Here is a 16,307-nt window from a genome sequence, read left to right on the forward strand (position 1 = left end):
TTATATATATATAAAACACTTACCACCCACCTCCTACCACCCACCTATATATATATGTGTATGTGTGTGTGTGCTAAGTCGTGTCCTGCTCTTGGTGAGCCCATGGACTGTAGCCCGCCAGGTTCCTCTGTCCCTGGGATTCTCTAGGCAAGAATACTGAAGTGGATTTTCATTCCCTTCTTCAGGGGATCTTCCTGACCCAGGGATCGAACCTACATCTCTTGTGTCTCTTGTGTCTTCTGCATTGGCAAGTGGATTCTTTATCACTGTGCAACCTGGGAAAACCCTTGTGTATTACTTACTTAATTAATATTAATTTATTTAGCTGCATTGAGTCTTAGTTGTGACATGTGGGAACTTATTGCCTGACCAGGGATTGAACCCCGGCCCCCCTGCCTTGGGAACATGGAGTCTTAACTCCTGGACCATCTGGAAAGTCCCCAAGTTTCTGTTTTTAAGGCCACTTCTTCTCTCTCGGGCCCTCATCCTCTCTCCTCTTTGTGTGAGTTCCCTCTCTCACATGTTAACTGCCTACCAGAATTTCTACCATGAGTTTCCACGAGCATTTCAAACTTAACATGAATTTATTACCTTTGTCTCCTTCTCCTTCCAACCTCTCTAGCTCCACCGTTCCACCTCCTTCCATCTAGTTGCCCTGACTAGGAACCTACAGCTCTTTCTCTGCCCCCCACCTTGTTCCAATATGATTGCTCACCACCTGTTATTTCTACCTCCTCATTAGCCCCAGGATTTACCTGTCTCCAGCATCAAGGCACTGCCAGCTCTTGCCTATATTATTACCCAAAACTCCTAGCTCATCTGTCTCAAGTCTTATTCTTTCATAGTCAATTTTCCCTCCAGTATAGCAGGAATAGCTTTCTAAAATTCCTCTGGAAGAACTTTCCAGTGGTCCAGTGGCTAAGACTCCACACTTCCAAGGCAGGGAGACCAGGTTCTATTCCTCGTCAGGGAACTAGATTCCACATGCTGCAACTGAAAAGATCTGTGCCCCAGTCCAGCCAAGAAAAAAAATACTTTTAGTAAATGCTAAGTGTCTACTACGTCTCAGGCACTGTGCAAGGGCATAGTTACAATCAGACTGGCAAGGTTTCCCCTTTTATGGAATTTGGTTTTTAGTGTGTATTGGAGGAGGAGGGGTAATAAACATAAATGAATGACACGATAAAATAACTGTGACACAAGCTCAAAGAAAATGCAAGAGTAGAGTGATGGGGGTAAGAGGTCCTTGTAAATTTCACGGAGGCAAGGACCAATCTTTTGTGTTTTTTCCCCTTTGCATCTCTAACACAAAACCGTGTGTGCATTCAATCAGTATTTAGTAAGTGAATTATCAAAGTAGGCAGTTTGTAATCTAAACATTTTTATTACGAAAGTACTGTGTGTTCATGCAGGAAAAATGAGCAGGACAGCAAAACGAAACATAACGCTACCGCTTGGAGATAACAATATGCTTTGGTACTTCTATGTAGGACAGCACAGGAACTTAGCGAGAGATTATTTTTCTGGCCAAGGGAGTGACGAAAGTTCTATTTCCCCTCAATCCATCAGGGACCTAGGCTGCCCTTTTATGGCATTAGGAGACACACAAGGTACTAGGGAAGGGGTTCTACCCTCATCTGGGGTCAAGGAAGGCTAGCCTTCTAAGGAAGTGACCTTTAAGCTGTAAAGAAATTTGTTGTGCAGGAAAATGGGAAAGTTCACACTGAGAAATGTCTTCATTTAGAGCTTCTGGCTCCAGGGTAGAGATGGGGGCAGGAAGTGGAGTGAAATTGCCTTTGAAGGTTCGCAGGGACCGCATTAAAAGAGCATGTTTATCTAGCTCTAACTGCCAGTTTTCAGGAACTAAAGAATACAGATGCACAGATTAAAAAAAAAAAAAAAAAAAAAAAAAAACCTCCCAGAAGAAGTAATCAGCCCGATCCAGAATGAGGAACATTCTACAGGACAAATGATTTAGTTACTCATTTAGTTACTCATTGACTCAGCGTGAATGTAAAAAAAGGGAAGGAGGCTTGTTATAGGAAATAAAACAAAACACCCAAACTTAAGAGACATAACAACAAAAAGCCACCTGTAGATATTCTTTATTTCTTTGTTTTAAAATTTTAATTTATTTATTTATGGATGTGGTGGGTCTTCATTGCAGAGCTCGGGCTTCTCATTGTGGTGGCTTCCCTTGCTGGGCTACAGGACACTAGAGCATGGGCTTCCGTAGTTGCAGTACATGGGCTAAATAGTTGAGGTTCTCAGGCTCTAGAGCACAGGCTCAATAGTTGCGGTGTGAGGAGCAACAAATCTGTTGCTCCATGGTATGTGGGGTCTTCCTGGACCAGGGATCGAATCCATGCCTCCTGCATCGGCAGGCGGATTCTTTACTGCTGAGCCACCCTTATTTATTTCTTGACTGTAACACACCAACTGTAAAAGGCAGGTTGGAGACAACTGAAGAAACGTGAACATGAACTGGGTACTATGATAAGATACTAAAGAATAATCGTTAATTTTATTGGGTATGATAATGGCATGGTGGTTACACTTTTTTAAAAAGGCCTTATTTGTTGTAGATGCATGTGAGACAACTGATGTCTGCGGGTGTGTTTTACAACCCTCTGGGGAAAAGCTGGGGGTGTGTGATATTTTGATATAAACAATATATATTTGGGGGACCTCCTTGGTGGTCCAGTGGTTAAGGATCCACCTTCCAATGCAGGGAACTCAAATTCTATCCCTGGTTGGGGAACTACAATCCCACAAGCCTCTGGACAACTAAACCCGCTTGCGTTAACTACTGAGCCTGAATTTCCCAACAAAGACCCATCACAGCCAAAAAGAAAGAAATACCTTTTGGCCTTTGTCTCATATTCCTAGCTCAAAATTGTACGAAACCCTTGAAATTTTCCTAAGTGATTGAGAGGAATGTCTTCTGCTATTCATTATAGACCCCTTTCGACTATACCTTAGTTTATGCTAATGAGGTGACTCAATGGTTCCCTGGTTATTCCTCAGGAATAACCTCCTGTGTGTCTGGATGGTGTAGAGCCATCTGTGATTGTTTAACAGGGACTTGTGGGTCCTATATCAACCCAAACATACTCTTCTGCACTGCTGCATTTACAGCCAATGATGTTGCCCCTAAATTAGTCACTCTCACAATCCATTTTAGTAAAGGTCCTTCAGGAAGCTGATGATACCAGTCTGAAAAATGAAGCAGCTAACTCCTTCACAACTATATTCCTGCTTTCAGGAGTTTCTTGGTTTTTGCCCTCCTCACCCATGCTAACTTCCCAGGTGGCTCAGTGGCAAAGAATCTGCTTGCCAATGCAAGAGATTTGGGGTTTGATCCCTAGGTTGGGAAGATCTCCTGGAGGAGGAAGTGGCAACCCACTCCCAATATTCTTGCCTGGAAAACCCCATGGACAGAGGAACCTGGCAGGCTACAGTCCATGTGGTTGCAAAGAGTCAGCATGCATGAGCATGCACGCTAATTGCCTTCTTGGTGACCAGGAGACTTAGAGGTACTTTCTGTTGTCCCAGCCTAATTTTTTACTTAGTGGATAACTTTGAGGCTAGCGGCCAAAATTCAGGCCGACCCAAATCTGAACTTAGTCTAGCATCAAAATCCGAACCAGAACTCATGTTTAAGTTTCATTATAGCTATTGCAAATAATCACCAAGGGATGCGTACTTCATTTTTTTTTTCTTATTGGTTTGCACTTCTTTATGCTCTTCCCTGGTGGCTCAAACGGTAAAGAATCCACCTGCAATGCAGGAGACCCGGCTTCGATCCCTGGGTCGGGAAGATACCCTGGAGAAGGAAATGGCAACCGACTATAATGTTCTTGCCTGGAGAATTCCATGGACAGAAGAGCCTGGCAATCCCAGTTCATGGGGTCGCAAGGAGCTGGACAGACTATGTGACTAACACACACACATGCCTCTAGTGAAACAACTTCCTGGGGTTGACTCCAACTCTAAATTCTATTTCCATTCGTAACTTTTGTTCACAGAACTCAGAATTAGTAATAATACTAATTATTACTGATTTACTATAAAGGATACAACTCACATAGTTGGTTGCTCTGGTATCTAACCTCCATCCTGAAGCTAAACACTCAACCAGAGTCACCTTATTAGAATAAACTCAGGTATGGTTGTAAAGGGCTTATTACGAATAACAAAAGAGGCTCCTCTCAGCTCTATCACTCAGGTCATAGAAGCTCTCCTGCCAAGAGCGGAGGATGCAGACCAAATATATATTTCTTATATTATCACATCATCACAAGGAATAATAATAAAACTGAAAAATGCTGGTGATTGTCCAAGCTGGGTGATGGGTGCATAGAGATTCATTCTGCCAAGTCTTCCAGGGTTTTTGTGGATTTGGAAATTTAGATAATAAAATATGTAGAAAAAACAGGATAATGGAAACAGAGGTACTTTATAAGCCATACTAAAGAGTCTGATCTTCTAAACATTTTATTTTGAAATAATTTTAGATTTATAGGTAGATTGCAGAGACACTCAGTAGTTCACTTGCTCAGTCGTATCCGACTCTTTACAACCCCATGGACTGCAGCACGCCAGGCTTCCCTGTCCATCACCAACTCCCTACTTTGAGCCTACTCAAACTCATGTCCATTGTGTTAGTGATGCCATCCAATCATCTCATCCTCTATCATCCCCTTCTCCTTTCACCTTCTATCTTTCCCAGTGTCAGGGTCTTTTCCAATGAGTAGGTTTTTTGCATCAGGTGGTCAAACTATTGGAGTTTCAGCTTCAGCAAAGTCCTTCCAATGAATATTTAGGACTGGTTTCCTTTAGGATTGACTGGTTGGATCTCCTTGCAGTCTAAGCAACTCTTAACAGTCTTCTCCAACACCACAGTTCAAAAGCATCAATTCTTCAGTGCTCAGCTTTCTTTATAGTCCAACTATCATATCCATAACATGACCATGGGAAAAACCATAGCTTTGACTAGATGGACCTTTGTTGGTAAAGTAGTGTCTCTGCTTTTTATATTCTGTCTAGGTTGGTCATAGCTTTTCTTCCAAGAAACAAGCGTCTTTTAATTTCATGGCTGCAGTCACCATCTGCAGTGATTTTGGCAAAGACACTAGAGTGTTCCCAAATACTGCTCATCCATCTTCCTTTAATGTTGCTTCTTCTATGACCATGATAGGTTTACCATAACTAAGAAGTTAACATTGATACAATTCCACTAGCTAAATAGCAGACTATTCAAATTTCTTGTTTTCCCATTCTTCTTTTTTTCCATTCAAGATCCAATCCAGGATACTATATCCTATTTAATTGTCATGTCTCTTTAGTCCCTTCCAATCTGTCGATCTTTCTTGGTCTTTCCTTGCTTTTTATGACTTATACTTTTGAAAATAGTGGTCACGTGTTTTGTAGACTGTCCCAGGAATTTTTTTTTTCCTGATGTGTTCTTGTGATTAGTCTAAAGTTACGGATTTGGGGGAAAATACTACAGAGGGGATGGGAGTGTGGCCTTGTCATTGCATCAGGTCAGGGAGCATGATGTCAGCATGACTTCTTATTTCTCATAAATATTAGTTGATTCAGGTGGTGTCTGCCAGGTTTCTCCACTATTTTTTCCTTTTTTATACTTTGTGACAAGCATCTTTAGGCCCAGCTTATGCTTATGGGGATTTTAAAATCAGAAGAAAGTCACTGAAGGGATTTAAGCAGAGAATAATGTTTTGAATGTCTGTTTTGGAAGGAATAGGAGATACGGGGGGCATTTGCAGTGGGACTGGACATAAACTCCTGGAGGCTGAGTGACCAGCAGTCTCATTCAGTTGGTTCTTACGGGACATGAAAGATGAGAGAAGGTGGAGTCAAGGATGGCCATGAGGTTTCTAAGCGGGACAGGTGGGTGGCCTGGGGCTTTCACTGACTCTAAACCAAGGCTGTGCAGCCCCTAGGAGGCTGTATGCCTCCCCTGGCCCCGCACCCCCTCCATCCCCCCCTTCCACAGAGAAGTCACTTTCCGTTTCTTGGTCTTATCTTGACTTGGATCCGGTCCCTGAATGTTCCTGGGGCCGGAAAGTGTCTTATCAACACTTCTTCTTATTAGAAGTTTGGGGCCGGGAAGATCCCCTGCAGGAGGAAATGACAACCCACTCCAGTATCTTTGCCTGGAGAATCCCATGGACAGAGGAGCCTAGCGGGCTACAATCCATGGGGTAGCCAAGAGTCGGACAAGACTGAAGCGATTTAGCACGCACGCACGGGATTACCCAGGAAGGTTAGAATCCCAAGCAAAGAGAGAGGAGATAGCGGTCGAGGAACTGAAGAAAGCTGGAGGAAAATGTCGTCCTTAAATCCTTTTTCTCCTCTCTCCATTTAAGGACCCAACGATGAGCATTTGACTCAGTGGTTTCAAACAAGTTATTTTATTTAGCTTTTCGTGTTCCGCCAACTGGCCCCGCCCTCGGCCTCCCCTGTTTCGCGTTCCTTTCTGAGGCGTGTAGGGGGAGACGGTAGACTGCTGTCTCTCGGCCCTCACCTGCGCCGGCGGGACCCCCGCCCAGGTTTCTTTTCTCCTCGGCGCCTACGGGCGGGGGCGGGAGGGGCTGTAGGAGTTGGGGCCGGAGTCACCGGCCCGGGCGCCGGGCGGGCCCCGCTTCCGTGCGAGGGCTTGTAGACCAAGTGGAAGATGAAAGCGTTGCAGTACCTGAGGGGGCGTGGCTCCATCAGGGGCGGGGCCAAGAGGCTGGGCTATCCCAAGGGGCGGGGCTTATAAATTCTGCGTTCCCGGGGGGTGGGGCTAGGCTTAGGGCTCCGTGGGTGAGCCAGGGTGTAATCAGGGCTATGTTTTGGTGGGTAGACGACCAGGGGTTGGAGAGATTTTGTGAGCTGGTTCTATAGAGGGGTGTGTGGGCGTTGTCGAGACCCTCCAGTGGGGGTCGTGAGGAGTGCGGGCGGAGGAAGCAGAGGGTAGGGCTTGGCCAGGAGGGTCCCAGGACCATAGAGACGAGGGTTGAGGTGGGCTTTTCAGGATGAGCAGCCAGAGAGTACGAAGGCCTTACCAGGGCATGCAATTGTCTGCCGCTCTGAGGCGAAAGGGGGAGCGGAAAGGGTTGGGCTGTGGAGGGCTGGTCCCCCCTCCTGTGGCCACCGCCATGGTCTGGTCGTCCATCACACAGCCATACTCGCTGCTCTCGGTGAAGAACGCCGGCACTCGGAGGGACTGGGGTGGGAGCGGGGCCTCAGACACTCACAGAAAACCTCCCACCCCCATATACCTCCTGGGGACCCAGAGGACTGGGATGGGGAGACGCATGAGGCAGACACAGGGGCCAGGAGGACCCGTGGGTGCACCCTCTGTCTGTGGAGTAGATGATGGGGAAGAAGACACTTTTAGAAAATGGGGGACCGGGAGGCAGGTTAGAGAAGGTCTCCCATTTTGCCCCATCCCCCACCTGTAACCGGGGCAGCGAGCTCAGCCAAGTGTCCTTTAGTCCAAAGCCAGAGTTAAATCCTGCGGAGGGAAGGAGAGCAGGGAGAAGCTAGCTTCCATGGCCTCCTCCCACCTTCTCCACCCTCCCACCCCCGGCTCTTACCGATGACCAAGTCAGGCTTGGGCCCCTGGAGCAGGTGGTATGGCCTTGCAGACACCTTGATCTGCAGGTCTCTGCGGCCCCCCTTCTCCTTAGTCCCAGAGCTGAGCCGTGCTGATATGCCAGAACCAGGGCGGACAGATACTTCAGGGCCATCCTGGAGAGTCAGAAGTGGGAGAGAGGCCAGTGGAAGTGATGGTGCTGGAAGATGTGTCAGGTAAGACAGGGGAGAGAAGGCAGGGATCAGAAGGGCACTGCCCAACCAGGATGATAACAGAGAGACCAGGTCTGGAGATTAGGGTGGGGGACAGGGGGAGGGGGTACTCAAGCCTCACCCTCTGCAGAGTAAAGTGCTGCTGGTCACTTTCAGGGGGCAGGCCATCACCCACAAACTGCAGCTCCAGGGCCACATGGGGGAGCAAGACCAAGAGTTCCTGAAGGGCAGAGAGGACGAATCTGGATCCCACCCTGTGTTCACCTCCATACCCAGATGCCCACCCTTCAGGCCTGGAGGGACTTACCCAAAACACCATGACAAGGTCAAACTCCTTCCCGGCCTCCACCACGTGGATTTTCAGTGACTGTTTGTTCTGGATATTGAGCTCAGGGACTGGGTGATAAGCTAGCCACTTAAGAATGTGGTCTCCTCCTCCCCTCCCTCCTGTCCCCTACCAGCCCCCTGGCCCCTCTGCTCCACGCAGTCCTCCCCCCTGCCTCAGCTCTCCTTACAGGACTGGGGCACCAGGTGGGTGATGACGTAGTACACAGTCAGTGGGTAGGTGAGGAGCACGGCCATGGGGGAGTCCAAGCTGAGGCCCCGCCAAATGTAGTAATCCTGCCACGAGCCTGGGGAGAGTGGGCTACTGGGGACCTGACCTCAGGCCCCCTCCAGTCTAACAGCCTCCTTTCTCAGCCACCCAAGACCCCTGGCCCTGCAGATCATATCCCCACCCCTAGCTCCCTCAGGGCCCCTCTGGCTCACCAAAGAGGCCCCTGGGTGAATCTGGGGGCACTGGAGGCATCAGAGCAGGCCCATCCCCCTGGAGAGGCTGGTAAGGATCTCCTGTGAGGATGAAAGATGATGAGCCTGGTGTCAGGGAGATCCCCACCTGGCTGCTTCCTTCTTCCAAAGGAGCTGTGTTCCCTGAGAGGACCTGGAGCTGCAGCAGGGGGCTGGGAAACTGCCTAGGGATGGGGCTTCTGGAGAGGGTGGGCAGGGGTGACTTTTCCGAGGGCTGGGGAGGGGCAGGCAGTGCCCTGGTGCTGGGGGTGGGAGTGTCTGCTGTGTATGTGGAGGGGTTTTCGAGGATCTGGACAACTTTTTGATCTCCCCTCCTGCTTTCTAGTCTGAGCGACTCATGCCTGGAGAGAGGCCCCACGCACCATGGAGAAGAAGGCTGAGGGAGGGTGTGCTGCCCCTTGGGTGCCTGGGGGCGCCAGGGCCTGGAATCAGCATGCTGAGCTGGGTCCAGTAGCCACGAGTGAGGCCGCGGGAGGCCAGGAAGGCCTCCTTGTTAAAGGTTTCACTGGTCACCTCTGGAGAAGGATGAGGGGAGGGGTTGAGGGCCCAGTGGCCAGGATTCCAGACTTGGGCTCACCTCAGCCTCTCCCCAGGACCCTGGGTCTGAGTCTGCTTCTAGTCAGGCAGAGAACTAACATTCCTGAGTGGCTACAGCATAGTCCACAGAAGCCATATAACAATTCCATGGGTTTTAACATTTGCTAATCTGCCTGTTTTACCGGTGAGGAAAAACTCTAAAAAGTAAAGTGATTTGTTTCAGGTTGCCAGCTTGTGAAACTGGGAAGCAAGTATTTGTATCTCTACTCCTGAATCCCCTAAGTTCTCTCAGGAACCTGGGAACTCAGTCCTCAGCTCCAGAGAGGCTATCTTCAGCCCCAGGGGTCTAGCTCCCAGCCCCACACACCCAGTGCTCAGCTGTTACTCCAGGGATCAAGACTCTGAAATAACAGGCACTTAACCTTCAAGCCCAGGACCCTGTTCCAAGGACCTAGTTCTGCTTCCCCCATCCATCTTGACCTTATGGTACCTGCGGTGTAGGTAAAAGGCAGGGTTGCCAGTTCTCCAGCCCGCTCCATGAAGGCTGCAAGCCTTGGGCACCAAAATCGGTGGCTTACGTCATCAGGGCATCGCTTCCAGTCCGCACGGAGACAAGCCTCTCCACAGTACAAGACAGCACCGCACTGGGGGCTGGGGTTATAGGAGGTGGTGGGGTATCCAGTGTTAGTGTATGTAGGTCCCCTGTCTGCTGTCCATCTGTCCTGCAGCTGCCCATACGTCACTCAGTCTATGTGTACTCTCTTTGCCTATAACGGCATGGTATTTTTCCATCTTCTTGTTTCTCTGGTCCTCATTCTGTCTGTCCACAGTGTCCCCCACTAGCCTGCTTCCTCTCTGTTTGCCAGACTTTCCTCCCCCTCACTCTGTCTTTGCAGGTTGCTCACCAGGGTGTCAGTTTCACTTCAAAGCTGTGCCTGTGACAAACATGGCAGGTTCGAGCCCGAAGGGAGGCAAAGGTGAAGCCTGGCCGGGGACCCCATGTCCGCATCGGGGTCTTGGATAACTTCACTCCCAGCCTTGGGACCAGACTCTCCAGCTCCCTGAATGAGGGTGGAGACAGCATCAGGTTGGGGGTGGAGCTCAGAAGCCCAGGCCCCCAGGCTTCCCCACCCTCTACCAGCTTTCTGTACCAATGCAGCTGGGCATCTCCCACAGTAAGCTGTCGGGGCTTTCGGGGGTCTCCGGAGCCCATGGGGCAGACCATGCTGTGGCAGAGGAGAGCATAGGCTCGAGGAGCCAGGTTCTCAGCCCCTGAGCCCCTGCTGGTGCTCCCCTGTGCTCCTTCCATCAGCAGGTCAATGCCCAGGATGATGCCATGCTCATCCGTCACCAGTAGGAGACAGGAAAGGTGCAAGGGGGCAGCATCTGCAGAAGACAGGAAAAGTCGGGGGTGGAGGGGGAAGATTGTTAGGGGCAGGGTACCAAATCAGATACTCCTGGGGCCAGGAGAGGGGACTAGGTAGAGAGGGCAGGCCTTTTTGGAAGGGGACAGCGGCTCCACAGAACGAGCATTTGCTGCCAGGCAGAAATGTGGGGGTGTGCTGTGGGAACTTCACATTTTTCTTGAGGTGTTAACTCTCGACTTCTGGAATTGTTTTTTTCTTTTACCATTTAAATGCTGGTGAAACTTAAAAAAGAATGTGGATCAATGAAAACACCTTTTCAGGCCAGCTTGGCCTGAGGCCCACCCATGTGTGACTCCTAACTGCGCTCTGAGGGGGCCAGCGGTGTCCCGGGTTCTTACCACCTCTCCGCCCCGTCCTCCTCTCAGGCCCCGGCCCGTCTTCTGCCCTGTCTTCTTTGCCATCCTCGCCACCTCCAGCCTCCTGCTGGGCCTCCTCTGGCTCCCCTGGAGGGGTGGCTTCCCGGGGGGTCTCCCTGCTGCCAGGGGCCGGCTCCCCATCCTCGTCCGTTTCTACCTTTTTGGTGCCAGCACCCTCCTCCTTTCCATTCTCTTCTTCTTCCTCCTCCTCCTCCTCCTCTCCTTGCTCCCCTTCCTCCAGGCTGACAAAGCTGACATAGGGACTTAGGTCTCGCAGGTGGAGTGGGGGCTCATCTCCCAGCAGCCGGGCAGCCCCCAGGCCTGGTCCAGGGCCTGGCTCTGCCCCTTGCCCCAGGCTGATGCCCACACTGCGGTTGGGCAAGACATGGAGCACCCAAAGGGCCGGGTCCTGGGGCAACCTTCTGATCTGAGCCTCCAGCTGCCGCCAGCGACCCTCAAGGCTGGTCCCTACAGCCCCGCGCTCTGCCACGAACTTGTGGAACCAGCCAAAGAGGAGGGCAGCAAAATCAAGGAATTCATCCCGGTATCCAGACACAAACTCCATGTCTTCAGGGGCACAGGGCCTGAGCCAGACTGAGAAGAGGAAGGGATGTATGGTGAGGGAGAGGCACCGGGGACAGTGTGGGTTGGAGGGGTCCCTTAGGGTGGAATCTATGGATGGATGTTGGGAGCTAGAAAGGAGGTTTTAAGGCTGAGGATGCGAGTTCAAGATGAGAATGGGGGCCAGACTTGAAAGTGGGTGATTAGGGTTAAAAGTGAGTAGTCAGGAGGGAGATAATATTTGGGGCTCCAAATCTGAGGCTCAAACCCTCAAACGTAGGGGTTGAATTAAATCGAGGATCGAAGTGGGAGAGGGTTAATCCTATGGGGAAGAGTTCTGGACTCTTCTGTGGGGTGTGGGAAGAGGGCATCAGAGGCAGGGCCTCCCTTCGCCTTGGACGGGGTTAGGGTTGGCGGTGAACCCCAGTACACCTAGCCCCGCCCCGGCCGCTCCACTACTCCGGTACCTGCAGCCGCCACCACTTTTCGAAGGTAAATACCTCGGGGTGCGGTGTGACGTCAGGCTGCCCGAGCCCTTGGCCGGCTGCTCGGGTGGCCACGCCCCAAAGTCTGGTGCCGCGCGGAGGCGCCCGGGTCAGTGTCTGCGCGGGCGGAGCGCGCGGACTGGCGCTGACAGTCACTTCGCCCACGTGACTGGAGCCGGGTCAAAACGTGAAAGCCTCTCTAAGGAGCAGGTCACAGAGACTGAGCTGCGGAGGGCAGGCGGGCGGTGCTGGCATCTCTGGGCCGGACGAATCGGCCCAGGGGGCAGGGCTGCCATCCAGCCGCGCCTAGCCGTGCACCTCGGGCTTCCTTTCGCTTTCTCTCGCCTTCTTCCCTCATTCCTGGTTATCCCTCGACGAGGCTCTGGGCTGGGTGCGGGGGTGCTGGCGGAGAAACTCCACCTCCCGGAGTTTCCCCGCCGCCCGCAAGCCTGCGATCACGCGGTTGCGACGGTACTGACCACACTGTCGATTTGAGACGGTGAGGACGCCGGGAGGGACGCGCCGCCCCCCTCGCGACCTGCCTCGGCCGGCCGGGCCCAGCGCCGACGACCGCCGTGTCCCTCGGAATCACAGGCGAAGCGGGAGAAGGAAGCGAAAGCCATTGAGAAACCGGCTGGTCGTCAGGCTCCGGAGAACGTTGGGGAGTCAGACAGAACGCGGCGGGCAGAGATGATGCTGGGCCGGGCATCCCGGTTACTCTTGGTCCTACTGTTTGTAGCTTGTCTCACTCCTTCAGGTTTGTCAGAGGCCCGGAGCCCCGAATCCGGGGAAGGAAACGGGCGGGAGGCACTGGCGCCGCGGGGTTGAGTTAAGTGGGGAGCCAGGGTCCCCAAGGCAGCTGGGGCAGGGGGAGGGCCAGCTGCTTGGGCTTGGGGATGGGCTGGGGAACACCTGGGTCCAGATGTGATTATGGACATATTTGGGGAGAGTGAAGCGTGGGTCGAGCCGGGGTCGGGGCTCAGATCCTGGGGTCTACGGGAGACACTGTAGCGAGGCTGTGGGTTGAAGTCTTAGTAGCAGCTGCATGAGCCCCTTGAACCGGGGCCTGTGCGAGCCACTTCCATCCCTCTCAGGCAATGGCAACGAAGGCAGCAAGGTTGGGAGGTGTCCCTGCAATCGTACAATCCCTTCCCGTTCCCCTCCAAAGGAGAGTGAAATGAGTCATCTCCGAAAATACCTGACAGCATATCAGCGCTGTTTTTCCTACATCAGGTAATCTCACCACCCACCCCTGGGAGGGCTGCGCGGCGCGCCCCGACCCCAGCCCTTCAGGATCCTCTGGTCAAACTCGATCTCCTTCTGGGAGGACGTCTAGCCCCTGCCCCATTCCTCCCGGTCACGTTCGCCCTAATTCGTTGCACCTTCAGTTTCCCTTTTCCCCTGTCCCACCTACCTGGAATTTCCTAGTCCCAGCAGAAAACTGCTCGGGAGTGACCTCACTTCCTTGGAACCAGGAGAGAGCTGAGAATAGTGGGGGTGGGACAGAGAGTGGGGACACATCTGAAACCAGGTCGTTCCTCAGGTTCCAGCTACCCCGCGGAACTGTGTGTGGAGGCAGCACTGACCGCTGGGTTCAGGAACTGATGCGCTGCTTTGACAGCGGAGGTGAGAGCTTCCCCCTCCTCCCTAGGCCCTGTCCCCAGGGCTCCTGTGCGGCCACCTTACACCCTTCTTTGCCTCAGCCCTTTCTTCTTCAGTACACTTTGACTTAAGTTCCTCTTTACCATATACCCTTCACCATCACTTTCATGATTTTTGCCAATACTTCCTATCACTGTGCATTTACTTAATGTTGTTCTTGAAATCAAGGCACTATTTTTATGTTCCGGTATTTTGTGGTGGCGGCTTCCCCAGTGGCTCAGGGGTAAAGAATCTACCTGCCAGTGGAGGAGATAGTGGGTTCTATCCTTGGGTTGGAAGGATCCCCTGGAGAAGGAGATGTCACTCTTGACTGGGAAATCCCATGGACAGAGGAGCCTTATGGGCTATAGTCCATGGAGCTGCAAAAGAGTCAGACATTACTTGATGACTAAACAACAAGAACAATTTTATTATGGAAATTTGAAGACATGTACAAAAGTTGAGAGATTTGTCCAGTGAACATCCATATAACCACCACCTAATTCTATAATGTTTGATTTTTATATTTGATGTATTTTATATACATCCATAATAAAGCAAATATATTTTATATTTTACAGTATCGAGTTTAAGGCATTGTAACTATATTTGCTTTATTGCCCACCCATCTATCTATGCATCCCTCTATCCCTCATTGATCTGCCTAATATCTTTTTTGTACACTTCCAAGTAAGTTGCAGGTTTGACTATACTTTATTCCCAGACATTTCACCATGTATATTATTAAGGAGAGTTCTGTATTTTATTGTTCCTTTGAGGTGAAATTTTAAAACAATGAAATGAATAAATAAGTGTATACAGCTACTTTTGAAAAACTTAATGGCAACTTGTCCTAAGCAGGAACACCTGTGAAGTCACAAATTTGATATGCTGGTTGTATGTTACTCCTAAAATAAATACACAACCATTAAGACACCAGGTGTTCTTCCAGGTCCCAGCACCTATCTGATTTCGTCTACTCTTCCTTGCTACTCTGGCCCTTGTTAATAAAATTATCCCTAAGTTACAGCTAAAAGAAATGAACCCCAGAGAGATTAGGCAACAAGGGGCAAGGTCACAGCTATTTTGTAGCAGAGTCTGGGTTCCAACCCGGGTGTCCTGACTTTCCAGGACATGATTGCCCCAGGGGTTCCATGTTGTAGTTGCTCACTTCCATCTCTCCATATTTTCCCTCTACCCTCCTTTCCTGGCCTTCAGCTGTTCCCTTGGTGTTTTCCTTGACCCACTACCCTGCCCTCTGTCTAGTTCTTCACCTTGTCACCTCGTAGCCCTGATTCCTCACTTCTTGCTTCTTCAGAATGTAGACATGCTCAACCTAGGGTGGTGACCCACCAGGCGGGTGCACCTCTTCACAGCACCCAGCTTCCTGAGCCCACAGAAGCAGCACCTTCAGACACAGCCACCACTTCCCAGATGTACCTGCCATCCACTTTGCAGCGTACCCAGCAACCCACTCCTCTGGAAGGAGCACTGTCCTTGGACAGCAAGCTCATCCCCACCCATGAAACTACCACTTACGCTTCGGGCCACAGTCTGGGGGCAGAGCCTGAGGCTAGGGAGAACCAGAAGCAGCTGAAAGAAAACATGGGTCCTGCGGCTGGGACATTAGCCATGGTGCCTGTGTTGTCCCTCTTGGCCATCGTTTTCATCCTCACTGGAGTCCTACTCTACGTGGTGTGCAAGCGGAGGAGGAAGCAGCCTCTACAGCATCCCCCAGGTAAACTGGGCTTCTGAACCCCTCCTCCAGGGACCCAGAGCCTCCCTGGCAGGGATTCTGCCAGCAGCAGCTCCCAGGCAGACCCAGAGACAAATACAGGCGATGAGTGAAGAGTCAGCCCGACTACAGAGTGGAGAGGGAGGGACGCCATCATAGGCCCAGGGACCAGCCCTCGAAGTCAGGCAGTGCTTGGAGCAACATCAAGGTGGCAGCTAGAGCAGACTAGTGGGAGATGAAGCTGTGGAGGAAGGTGGGAGCCCTTCATTCAATTCACAGATCTTTACTGTTGAGCACCTGCTGTGTACCTGGTCTACAGCTAATGTTTTGGACTCTGATTCCCCAGTTTAAGCTGTCACCCCTTGCCCCCCTGATACCCTGCCCAACTTCCCTTGATCTCAGAGCTCATCTGTTAATTTCTTTATCTTTTCCAGATCTTGCAGCTTCATTATATACCTGCAGCAGAAGAACCAGTGCACAGAATGGAATCTTGTGAGGGCAGACTGTGATTTATTCAGCATCAATTAATATACGAGAACAATCTCTGGCACATGGTAGACACTCTACTTATTGGTCAGTGTTTAATTCACAACTAACCGACCACTGACCTCCCTTAGACCTTTCCTCTTTTATTTTGGATTTCTCCTATACTGTGATATAAAATTTACTGTTTATGTCTTGTATAAATTCCATATTTTTTAACTACTAAAACTTATTTTTATAATTTTTGGCTCTTCTTTCTGCAGACATGGGTCTTATGCCCTTGCCCCCTAATCATGCCTGGTTCTTGGCTTCAGCTTCTCTGCTGATGGCCACCTAGCATCTTCCCCCTCAACATCTCCTCCCAACCCCCACCAGCCTCCATGTCCCATGACCCATATATTTTGCTCTTTTCACTTCACACACCAGTGTTCCTCCCTAGCTTCTACCCTCTCCTGCT

At 50.8% G+C, this 16,307-nt stretch overlaps 2 protein-coding genes across 2 annotated transcripts; one reads left to right on the forward strand and one right to left on the reverse strand.

The window, feature by feature from the left end:
* On the reverse strand, positions 6,419–11,535 carry ZMYND15 (zinc finger MYND-type containing 15). Its single transcript, XM_018064541.1, has 13 exons — positions 10,928–11,535; positions 10,314–10,548; positions 10,068–10,223; positions 9,653–9,813; positions 8,988–9,140; positions 8,587–8,667; positions 8,334–8,450; positions 8,126–8,214; positions 7,940–8,038; positions 7,608–7,761; positions 7,467–7,525; positions 7,074–7,234; positions 6,419–6,718 (listed from the first exon to the last, which is right to left on the reverse strand). Exons 1-13 carry the CDS (start codon positions 11,508–11,510, stop codon positions 6,547–6,549), a joined length of 2,220 nt encoding a protein of 739 aa, XP_017920030.1. The 5' UTR covers positions 11,511–11,535; the 3' UTR covers positions 6,419–6,546.
* On the forward strand, positions 11,494–16,091 carry CXCL16 (C-X-C motif chemokine ligand 16). Its single transcript, XM_018064531.1, has 6 exons — positions 11,494–11,562; positions 12,586–12,748; positions 13,086–13,224; positions 13,535–13,617; positions 14,951–15,370; positions 15,802–16,091. Exons 1-6 carry the CDS (start codon positions 11,509–11,511, stop codon positions 15,861–15,863), a joined length of 921 nt encoding a protein of 306 aa, XP_017920020.1. The 5' UTR covers positions 11,494–11,508; the 3' UTR covers positions 15,864–16,091.

Source organism: Capra hircus, chromosome 19 (genome assembly GCF_001704415.2).
Source record: "Capra hircus breed San Clemente chromosome 19, ASM170441v1, whole genome shotgun sequence".
Taxonomy (NCBI): Eukaryota; Metazoa; Chordata; class Mammalia; order Artiodactyla; family Bovidae; genus Capra; species Capra hircus.